Source organism: Geospiza fortis, unplaced genomic scaffold (genome assembly GCF_000277835.1).
Source record: "Geospiza fortis unplaced genomic scaffold, GeoFor_1.0 scaffold54, whole genome shotgun sequence".
NCBI classification, from domain to species: domain Eukaryota; kingdom Metazoa; phylum Chordata; class Aves; order Passeriformes; family Thraupidae; genus Geospiza; species Geospiza fortis.
Window position 1 is genome coordinate 11,698,241 of NW_005054301.1, and position 12,353 is coordinate 11,710,593.

Consider the following 12,353-nt stretch of genomic DNA (forward strand, 5'->3'; position numbering starts at 1 on the left):
TTTTGCACTGTTTGGCCTTCTGAGATCCCTTCCTACCTGAATGATTCTTTGATTCTATGAAATGTTTAGGTCTTTTAAAGCATAGAAAAGAATTAGAATTTCCTCCTCGTAAATCAAGGAAGAAAACTTTAATGTATAAATAAACTTCCACGTATAGAACTTCCAGTTAAAGCTTGCACTGGAACCAGTTTCACTTCAGCTTTTTCAATAGATAATTAATGTTTCAAGTTAAAATTCTGTTTATTAATCATGGTCCCAGTTATTTTATTCAAAATCTACAAAACTTATTGTCTGAACTCAGATCTGTAATTTCATGTTTCTCTATTGAAAACAACTGCTTTTACTCCAGAAATGTTGATCAACAACAAAAAAGAAAACTTAATTATTAAATAAAAACTTTTTCTTTCAAATGCCTGTATGGAACCTGAGTTTAAGAATACACAGCTAAAAATATTGGTTTAAATGGAGGAAAGGGTTGTTTGGTTTGAATTATGAGTTCTTCAGACTATAAAGGGTCAGTAGACTACATAGAGTCATGAAATGGTTTTAGCTGGAAGGCAAATTAAAGATCATCTAGATCCAACCCCTGTGCCAGGAACACTAGATCAGGTTGCCTTATCCAACCTGGCTTTGAACAAGTATGGATCATCCACAGATTCCCTGGTCAACCTCTTCTGGTGCCTCACCACCATAACAGTAAGGCTTCCTCCTAATATCTAATCTACCTGTTCCAGTTTAAAAACCTCTTCCCTTGTCCAGTCACTACTCTACTTGATAAAAAATCTGTCCCAATATTTCCGATAGGCCCCCTTTAAGTGATGGAAGTCTGCTCTACAGTTTCCAAGAAGTTTTCCTGTCTCTAGAATAAACAATGCCAATTCTCTCAGCCTATCTTCATAGGAGAGGTGCATCCAGTCACTGATCATCTTTGTGGACCTATTCTGGATCTTCTCCAGCAGATCCAGATGTCTCTCCTATCTTGAGAGTCCCAGAGGTAGATGCAGCACTGCAGGTGGAGTCTCACTAGAGCAGAGAGACAGAATCACTTCTCATCCTCCTAGACACACTTCTTCTAGTGCAGCCTAGGGTGCAGTTTGCCCTCTGGCCTGCATGTGCACATTGCTGGATTGTATCCAGTTCTTAATCCACCAATACGCTCAGATTCTTCCTTCCTGAAGAAACTTTCATTGGTTCCTTAAAAACCCTGTCCCTTCTGAGAAGCCTTTCTTTTCTTTATCATCTGTTGAAGAAAAAAGTCTCTCACCTAGATGAATCCTACTAAGCTGTGGAATGAGAAAATTAAAGTTTTAATTTAAACCAAAAATAAGTAGCTTCATAGAACACAGTGTCTTTTCATCTAGTTAGAAACTTCTCATGAACACTTTTCACTTGTGAACAGAGGTGAAAAATCACACCAGTTATCATCCTGCAATGTATAGCAAGATATGCAGAGGTCTTCACAACTTGCAAGAACTAAAAAAAGCTATTTAGTTCTGTATGTTGAATCCAATGGCAAAAGTTTAGTATTCCATAAAAATATGTGCCCTTTATCCTGTCCCTCATGTGCTTAATTCTGCTGCCAGATTGCTAGTTTTATTTTCTGTTTTATTTCAGCAGTGTTGAATACAATCTCAATATTTATGCAAAATTTGTCTATGAATGCAGTCAACTTTGTAGCTGTTTATTACCACTTCTGTGCTTCAAAAGTGGAATGAGACTAGAATATTTTGTTGAGGGATGAACAGCATCATTCAACTTCACATAAATTTTCAGTAGTGTTTTGGTTCTTCAGAAAATTCTTAAGTTCTCTCATACCTTCTGATGGCTTTGCAGTTTTGGTGTATATTTCTGTATCCCAAAGTATCCCAGAATGAAGAGGTAACCTTCTCTTCTAGAATGAATCTTAAACCCGAATCTTATAGGATTTCTCATGGCTGTGCCTTGTTACATACTTCGGTTTACTGTTATTTCTATGTAACAGCACCAGATCTGATGTGTTACTGTGGCAAGTTTTGATGAACGAGGAGGTCCTCATTCTGTTTTGTGCCTTTTACTGTAATAGTAATTCTAAATTGTTCCTTTCATCCAGAGTTGCTCTGGTGATCCAAATGGAACCTGGAGGCTTTCTTCAAGCTTCTTATCCCTTCTTGTCTTGGACAAAACATGAGATAATCTTTCTTCATGATCATACTTAACCATACTTATTTCCTTTCTCAAAGTCAGGTTCCCAAGGGTTCATAAATACAGATGAGTTACCTCTTAGTCTTTTTGAATTTCCCTATGCCCTGTCTCTTCCACTCAAAAGCAAAACCAAATGCAGGGACTGAAATATAATCAAAATTTATTTTATTCGTTCTTTACAGAAATGAAAAGGTAGGAAAAAAAAAAGTCACTGACATCATCAAAGTAGCCTTTTTGCAGTCTGAATTATAAGCAAATTACTAATCCTTGATTATTTCTTTATCCAAATTATATTTTTTGAAATGTGTTATATATTTATATAGTCATCTCCAAGATAAGAATCTTTTGGCAGAGTTACAGATTAAAAGAGATCAGAGCAGATGTGAAGAAGACTGTTTAGCAAAGCAGCAGTCTTTTATCTCTGATAGTGTTGAAAGTCTAATAAGTCAGTAGGTTGTGCAGTGGGGCCTCACAGTTCTCTCTGTTTCTCATTTTAACTGCAGAAGGTCTTAAACTGTTTAATACAATTTTTTTCAAAGATAACACCATTTCCTAAAATGTTGACTTAAGCAAATTAGTTTTATCACAGTAATTTCAGCGAATAAAAACACCAATATTAATATATGCAGGACTGAAACTCAGTTTTAGGTTAGTCTTAATAGTTATTTATTGCAGGTAATGTTGTTACCAAGATCTCCTTTGTTTGGCAAGCTTTGTAGAGAGAAACTAGAAAATGGTAAACTGTAAATACAGTCACCTTCACATTTAAATTATGTTCTTTCTATGCTTTCATGTCTGTAACCCTGTTTCAAATAATATTTTCTGCCTTTTCTTTCTAGTCCTAAATATATAAATATACTAGTAAGTACTGAGAGTTAATTGTCTCAGTACAGTTTTAATATTTATTATCCATGGTGTAAGTATTGAAATTTCTGTAGTGTAAAAATGTATATAAGGGTGTCATAGTAATCAAAAGAGGACTCAGAGACCTTTTGAAGCACCATGCAGATGGACTGAATGTAATCTATATTGCCATGGTGTAGCTATATCTTAACTTTATTAATCAAAAAATATCAAGAATGGAAGTGTGATGATTTGACCATGATTTTCTGCACACCCTTTAGTGTATTGTGCTCCCTGAGAGAAGTCTCCCACAGTATGGTCAGTGCTTGGGCACAAAGTAGTAGTATTTTCTTGGACTTTCTGAAGATGCTACAACTCAAATATGACTAAAACAGAATTTTATTTCTAAAATTAGGCTCCTTTTAAAATATTTAAAATCTGTTTTCTCAAATCTGTTCTAGAAGGGTAAAGTTGGAACAAAAATACTGTAACCTGTAACTCATTGTATCACAAGTAGTAGGAAAGGTGATAGTGTTTAAGAAAACAGAGAACTTTAATTTCATCATGGCTTAGATTATACTATTCAAGAAACACTTTAAAAAACACTCTGCAAGTTTTAGAAGTAGTGTGCGGTAGAAATTCTAACTTTTTTTTTCTATATCAGTAGTCAATCTGCAATTTCAGGAAATCCTCAATTGCCGTATGGAAATAGCAGACTCAAAAATTGAAATTTGTAATGTAAATTCATCTTACAATTTCTAACCTGTTTATACATCTCATTGTCAGAAATCTAACTACTAAATTTGAATGCTTGCCTCATGCAAAATATTTGCCAATTTTAAAGCATTCTATGCTGCATAATAAGTCAGAATATTGAGCTCTATCCAACTTTCTAATTTAAGGAGCAATTTTGCTTAAAAGTTTCTGCAAAGCAAGTGAGACTGTATTATACTTAACAGCCAGTGAAAATTCAATACAAACTCCAAATGCTTGTTTCTGGTGGGGACTTTTTAATGTTTGAAAAATCATTTTGTGTTATTTTGATATGAGAAAAATAAATAGGTGTGTCTTCAGAATTCTATGGAAGCTTGAAAAGAGACTAATTCTTACAAAACACTGTCAATTATTTTATATATATGTATGTGTATGTGTGTGTATATACATATATATATAAAACTAAAAGTAGTTATGTCAGTAAACAGTGTAAGAGAGATCAAGCCTCAAATACAAACAACCTGATATACAAAGGAAAAAAGCACAAAAAAACCAAGACAAAAAATAACTATGTTCAGTATTTAGTATTTTTTTTAATAAAAGGTACTTCTCATAGTCGATTCTTGTTCATTAATACAGTCTTTGCTTTTAAATTTATTAATCTCTTTTTTTCCATTGTATTTTAAGCAGGCTTTTGCTCAAATAAATAATGAAATGCTTCTACATAGTAGATGTTATAGTTCAACAGCCACTTGAAATGATTATCACCACTTTTTTTTTCATCACGGCTATATATTTCTGTGCTTTTGGAAGATTGATATAAAATTGAGATGCTTCCAGTTTCTTAAATCATCTGTGGTATCAGTGATTGTCATTATCCAGTGTTGAAGTGTTCTACATATTTCGCTATAAATCCTCTAGTTAAGTTTAATAACGACTGTGAAGAACAAACTTTTTTTCCTTTTAATAAGCAACCTAGCATACCAAAACAACATACAGTACCATATATGATGGTTAGCAGTGGTGTTGATAACACACATTATCAGTTTTCTGAAATATTATAGTCAAAATATATTAGAATATTTTTTTCTTTTGGGGATTGCAGGATGGAAGTTTAATACTTAGCTATAATAAAGAAAACCTATTGGGACAATAAACAATTCTCCATTCTTTTTGGTTGGGATTTTTGTTTTGTTTTGTTTTGGGTTTTTCTTTTTTTGTATTTTTTCCTGTTTTGCCTTAAATGATAAAAATCAGTTCATTGCAATTTCAGACTTTGGTAAGAGAAATACTGCATCATCTCACTAAAATCAGAAGTATAATTCTATACCTGAACAAGCTTAGCCATGTCCCACTGTGGAATCAGACACATCTTTTGCTAAATAATTCTAGCCCCTCACAAATGGACCCTTCATGATGGTCCCATGTTTGGTACATAAAGACATGGGAGAATCCTTTATAATTGCTTTGATTTTTACAATGTAGGGTGCCTGCTGAGCAATAGCAATTTGCCAGCTGCATATTTTTATAAGGTCCTATACATGATAGTATTTTCTACATATCCATCATAAAAGAGTCCCAGTTGATGCTTAAACTGTTTTTATGTTTTTACTGCTTTACAATGAGTACCAAGTTGGAAGCACAAAATAGGGATCTGTTTCTTAAGGTTTTATTTTTCCTGTTTTGACTGCCTGTTTATGTACAAACTATGAAAAATGGATCTTCATACTGTTTAACATACATCTAAAATATTTGTGTGTGCATATGTACAAGCCCATATTTTGCTAATACACAACTTTATGCATTCACAGTGTCCCAGCTTTCTCATATGCATTAAGAGTTTTAGTGCAAAAGTATGTATACCTATTTTATGAGGGACTGTCAATGATTGTAAGTAACAGAACTGCTGAAAGTGTGAAATTTTGCTTTATTTATTTCTAAATAGTTTTGGTTAGTAACTATATGAGCATATGATAAATTCCATTGTATAGCACTTTAACACTTATTTCTTGACATAAAAATAGTGTAATTTTTGATATATTATAATATTTATATATTGCAAAGATGTCACAAACATGCTTTGAATAAGTATTGTATGTTATGTTTTGAAATTTGGAATTTTACTTTTTTACTACATTTATAAAAAGAATAGAGAGTTTTTCTGTCACGATCTAATACTTTTAAGAGAAATGTGTATATAAAATTTTTAAACAGAGCAGTGCTTTTTTAATATGTTCAAGAATTAATGTTAAGCATCTGTATATTATTTAGAAAAGATGATCAATAAATATGACTCTTAATTCTTTTTTGTGTTTATTTTGAACACAGAACTATAATAAGCTGTTGACCTTTGCTCAACTAAATGAACATTTTTAACACTAATCATAAATATTTTGTAGTTATTTGTTATGAAGGTATTAGTTGCATGTTCATCCATCATGAGATTGATGCTTACATTTTTTCACCTGCTTCCAGATTAAAAAAGATCAATGAATATTTTAGCAGTTAGAATATAGCCAGAAAGGCAGTAGCTTCAGCGTAACTGTTGTAAGGTTTGGAATACAGTTTGCTGGCTATAAGTCCTTACTATACAATGGTGCTGTACAAAAGTGCCAGAGTAGATGTCTCTTAACTTCTTTCAGACATTGGCCCTGTTTGTTCATAGACTGATAACTGTTTCTAGTGTGCTCATTGAACTTGCTGGAATTTTTGTTTACTTATAGTCTTCATTTTCCCCAAGAGGAGGAGAGAGGAAAGAATATATTCCTCATGTGGTCAGCATATTTTTGAGTATTTATGTGAGTTCACCATCTTGATTTCAAGTCATGAATTTGTTTTTACATGCATAAGCATGCATATTTACATGCATTATTTATCCAATTGACTTTAAATTCCATTAAGTTCCAATGAGTAGGAGAAAGATTTTTGTCTTAGGCATTTTTTATTTCTTTTAATTTTCTAGTTATGTTATTTTGTTGGTTTATTTATTTTTTTAACTGTTCAGTCTAAGGCTTGTAAAGGTTGATTTGCTCCTGAACTGCTTTGTTCCCAGACATTGCCATCTTCCCCAACTACCACCAAGTCCTCTCCATCTGATCCCATGACCACCTCCAGAGCCAATCAGGTACAGTATCATCCTACCATCTACACCATACTTTTCACGGGTGACAGCTTGCAAACTGGAGAAAAAGATATGGTGGGTTAAGGATTTATTCGTTCATTCACATATATACACCCATAACCATAGATATCTAACTCTTGTTAGAAATTGGTAAAGTAAATGGAAAATATTTTGCTTTTAATTTATTTTGGTGGGCTTCGTTAAAATCTCTGATGAAAGCAAAGTATCTTTTAAAATAGTTGGGTTGCTTTGTTTTTTCCATTTGATAAATTGCAAGGATACAAAACTGGTGTGTTTGCAGACAAAGTAACTCTTGGTTTGTATATGTTTGTGTATATATGCACACACGTATTTTCTTCCTGGATCAGTTTTAAATTATAATAGAATTATCTCTAAACCCATGCTTAAATAGCTGGAATTCAACCCAGCAATGGCAAACAGACTTCTTTATTGCAGAATTTTGAAATGTGTCTGTGGACAGTAACATAGGGGCATTATTTAAATATAAAAGTATTTTAAATGAAAATTTATTGATGAGGAATGAAGTAAAATTAAATCTCTCTGAAAACTTGCTAAACACATCTAAGTAAGTTTAATTCGTATTGTATTTTTAAATGCATAAACTGTCCTTTTAGCAGCATGTTAATTCTACTAATTTATTTTTGTTTTAACTGGAAAAGTCTGTGTCCAGTTGATTGTATCCCCAAATTATCGTTATCTTTGTCTTCCCTATAAAAATTGTAAAAAATTACTACATACCATGCTTTTTAGAACTTATTCATGCTTAAAAAATACCTTTTTTATTTTTGATGTACTGCTAAACTTAATGTACTTTGTGTTCAAATAATGTATTTAGTATATGCTAAGAGTTCCCACAGTCTGTTTCAGTTAGCTGAATGTTGCTATCAGATCTTGCATAAATAACAGCAAATATGAGAAAAGTTTACTTCACAAGCTAATTTCCCCTGAAAGTTAACACTGTTATTAATTACTAATTCTCTGATATTTTTTGAACTGCTTAGAACTTGCTGGTGTATGAACGAACAATTTCACACAAACAGAAGCGTATTAAAGCATTATACCTTTGATCAACACATGACGTTTATTGAAGGGGGTATCAAATACAGAAAGTAATGGAACTTAGGAAGAAATTGTATAGATAGAGGAACTACCAAGAAAAATATAGGTTGTGATATCCTTGACTTCAACTTGAAAGCCTTCTTCATCAGCCTGCTTCCATTCCAGCAACAGTTACTTGGCTTCATCATCATTAAATGACAAAGATGAAATCTTTGCCAACACTTAGGGATGGTTTATTATAGGCTCTGTTCAGCTTTTATTCTCTCTCTCTTAATTTTAGTATTTTGTTTATTTTAATTAGAAGGTTTTGAAAATGAGTGCAGGGATTGTTTTTTAATGGGTTCTTACTATCTTTCTTTTGTTTCACACTTTTTTTTAGTATATGTATATCCTGATGATCATTATTTAGAGAAAAAAGAAGTGCTTTTATTTACAGGATATACAATTTGAGCATGTTAATTAGCATAGGAGAAGCACCTACTTTGCATCTGTTCTATGAATTTTATATTATTAGAATTATAGTGTAGTGTATAAACTTTAAATGACCTTTCAATAGCTAAAAATACTTATGCTTATAGAAAGTTGTTCTATGAGAATATTGTCAAGTAATATAGCTAAATTCACAAGCCATATGACATGTATGCTTTGTGTCCTGTCTGTATTCCAAATTACATATTTTAATGCATTTTATTCATAATCTGTGTTCAATTCAGTTTTCATACAAGTAATCAAGACCTTTTTTGAACAGTATCAGAACTGTATATATGAACAAGAGTAATGAGTTCCTTAATTGACTTTTGGAACTGCTTTTATTATTAACTATTGAAACTTGTACAGGTTTATGATTATTTTATCCCTTCTCGTGTTTTCTAGTGATTTCTAGCCATTCCAGCAGGAAGCACAAAGCACATGATAAGGCAACTAAGGCCTTTCTGTTCATTCTGGTGATAAAGTGACATCACTGGCAATTGTTCCCAGGCTGTAGTGGTGATTAGCATTCAGCACCAGGGTATCCACAAGTATCTGCACTGCGGCTGTCACATGGAAATAGGTTCCAACGCAGTCACCTCAAACCTGTCTGCAGCCACATGAACACCCAACAGGAGAGTATGAGAGAACAATAGTAAATGTTTGTTTTGATATATGGCTGTGTAAGATGACTCTCAGTAGAAAAATAACCATTCAGGTATGAATTTTCTCACAAGATGGTATGATAACACGAGAGAGCTTAGTTAACTGGATGGATGTCAGGAAAGTCAGTGTTAAGAAGATGAATTCACAGCACTCTCTGTTGTGTGCATAAGGTAGCATATTAGGCTTAAGATCATTCCATTTTATGTAATGTTTTAATCATGAGAAGATGATATTTTATGTTAAAGATTAGAAAGGTGATTAAGCAAACTTTAAGCAATACTTCATGCTGGGTTGCTGTTGAAATGAGATTTTTAAGCTGGGTTGGAGGACTCCCCCATAAGTCATTGCAAGTAGAGAATTGCGAGTCTGTGCTTTGATGAGAAGAGCTGATGTGAGCCTTGTGCTATACAAGCATGTCAGTTGTGTTCCCCTGACAGAGCTTGAACAATTTCTAGACACACTTTTTAATACAAGAAGAAAATAGCACTGCCAACAGAGGTCAGAGGAAGCTAGGCAGGAAATCTGGCTTGTATTAGATCTTCCTTTTAATGACTCACTTTGCCTCCATTCAGATGAGGTCATAACTCCTTTGTATGGCAGTTTCAGCTTTTGATGAATTGTTTTTGGAAAAATCCAGTGTTCGTGAACTACTTGTTTTATGATTCTCAAGGAGAGGATAGTCTCTGAAAATGCCTTATCTAGTGGAAGAGAAGTTTCTTTAGAACTGTCATGTTTTGCATTTTACTGAGTTGTCTTGAGTGCGACAGAAACCTCTTCACTGGAAGTGTGTTTTTCTTCAGTTCTTTGTTCCAGGAAGTTATACATCTGCCAATATTATTCTTGTAAATGTCTTATTTTTTTCAGTGGAACTTCCTTGGACCTTTATTCACATTAAAAATCCATACTCTGCAAACTTCTCAAGGAAGAAGGAACCAAAGAGGCAATAGAATTAGAGGCAGTAGAATGTCCAATAACTTTTTTCCCCCCTCCTGTCTGCCTATTGCTGAAACTAACTCAATCTTTCTGTACTTTTAGACTAAAAGCTTCTGTGTTACACCCTTATGAGCTTGGTCAGCTCTGTTAATAGCCAAACACTGATAGACATATAGCTACAGTGGTGAAACTGTTCTGCTGATGCCCCTGGAGCTGGCAGAATATAGCTTTACTTTTATTTACTAGGAGGAGGAAATCAATTTGACTTCTCCAAAGTACACTTCAAGAGGTAATTTCATCTCTAAAGTGATAAATAATGCACTAAACATCATATAGAACATGCTTGCTTTTCCTCTGTAGAACCTAGGAAAGGTACAAGTTTTATTATTATTTTAACAATTGACTTTAGATATACTAGTATTTCTATAATTAAACTGTTTACATATTTTTATTCATTCACAAGATTATTTTTTTGGTTTTATCTGCCTGTGTAACTGATGTTATTCTGATTATAGAGGGAGAAACAGATAAAGCTAAGTTTTTATTTCTCCTTTGCCTATTTGATGTATACCTGTAAAGGACACTTGCATGTCTCCTTCTCCAGTCCTCCCCTTCTCCATGAAATTGGTACCACTGCTGACCTTTGCTACTGGCTTAAGAGAATAAAAGGGCCAAAGCACACATTCATACTTATTAGTGAGTCAGGAGAGTAATAGATAGGAGTCCTTTTTCCTTGCCTTACAATTTAGATAGGCTTAAGCTTAGCAATAAAATAGGATTTATCATAGCAAACTTTGAGTCATTAGCTTACTATCTAAACCTTTTTTTTTTACTTTTTTAAAAGCACTATTTTTTCCCATGGTATTTGTATTTTTTACAATTGTACCTTCAATTTGGCTGCTTTGTTATTGCACCTGAAAATCTTCTTTTATCATTTAGTACAATGTAATATAAAATTTTTGGAGTGCAGATAGGTGTAGATTTTGTTCATTCAGTCCTCAGGTCTGCTTTTTTTGTTTCAACATTTCTATCTCATCTTGTTGCTGCAATATCTGTAATAAATAATACTTTTCAACCTTTTCACATGATGGGACTAAGCCAGGGTTCTTGGAACTGCCTGTACTCAGCAGGTAGAGCACAAACATATGGCTATTAAAATCTTGGTATTTGGAATTTGTGCTTTTGGCTCACATTGCCTCTCTATTTTATGCAAAGTCTATAGCCTGCAATGTGATATAATAGTACACATATAACTAGAGACTGGGAGATGAATTGATATTGTAATGATTGATGCATCCCATCTCCCTCTCTGACTTTAAAGAACCACCCTACCCTGTTTGCAAAATTGCTTGCAGAAGTTTGATCTTTTCATTCCTCACAGAAAGGTAGAATCTGAAAATAAAGGCAGTCTGTAAAGCATGCTGACAGCTTTTAAAGGGTTGATGAACTCCTATTTGACATATAACTTCTTGTGGGAGGTGGAGGAGGAAATAGGAAAGAAACCTTTGTTTCAGTCTTCTGTTATCATTAAGACATGGATTTTAAAAATATGTATAATAACCACCTTCAAATGATAATTTTTTAAATCAGTACTTTAATCTTAATACTGAGTTTTAATGATGATCTCAGGATACTCCATAGCCATCTTAGGTCAGTGATATATTATCTCAATTTGCCTTTGAACTTTGATATGAGGCTTATTTAAGATATAGTGTCTTGAATATTTTAACTGTAATATTAATCTATTTTTGTTTCCTTGATTTTAATGTCAATTTTTAGGGTAGTGCTGAGAAAATCTATTTTCTTTTGAGGTCTTCCACATATTGACTAATGCTGGATTGATCACTTGATCTTTCCAAATCTCAGTACTGTGTATTCAAGATCAAAGTCAATATAAAATTATTTACCATTCTTAGAAAAGTTGCTATAGAATTAAAAATGTGATATAACTTTAATTGGATTACTAAGAATATTTGCTATGGTAATTCTCTGAGATAACAATTTGACCTTTTGTCAACCAATCTGATTCATCACTGATAAATACGACCATTTCATTTACATCCAGATGATGCTGTCAGTGGTCTGCAATACAAACCTAATATTCTGTTTGAAAGAGGCTTTGTCTAATAGACAGTGTTTTTATATGGACCATGACTAAAGTATTTAGTGAACCAGCTTGTTTTAGTTTAATAAGACAGAGTTCCTTTTTTGATTACAAGGTGCCTATGGCACACTGTAGATAGCACATAATAAATAATGTTTGAATCCATATATCTTGAAAAGGCTAGGAAGAATTATTCTCCTGTTCATGTGAGAGGGATCCAGTAGAGGTTCCACTGGTTTAGAT

At 33.2% G+C, this 12,353-nt stretch overlaps 1 protein-coding gene across 6 annotated transcripts in view; it reads left to right on the forward strand.

The window, feature by feature from the left end:
- The window catches only part of NOVA1 (NOVA alternative splicing regulator 1), a 136,761-nt gene that overhangs the window by 103,662 nt on the left and 20,746 nt on the right, over positions 1-12,353 (forward strand). For 4 of the 6 annotated variants that reach the window (XM_031065078.1, XM_031065072.1, XM_031065081.1 and 1 more), the window contains one exon: positions 6,791-6,862. The exons of the other annotated variants lie outside the window; for them this stretch is intronic. In XM_031065078.1, coding sequence (XP_030920938.1) covers positions 6,791-6,862 — 72 coding nt within the window. The remainder of the gene's footprint in view (positions 1-6,790; positions 6,863-12,353) is intronic. 6 annotated transcript variants of the gene reach the window in all.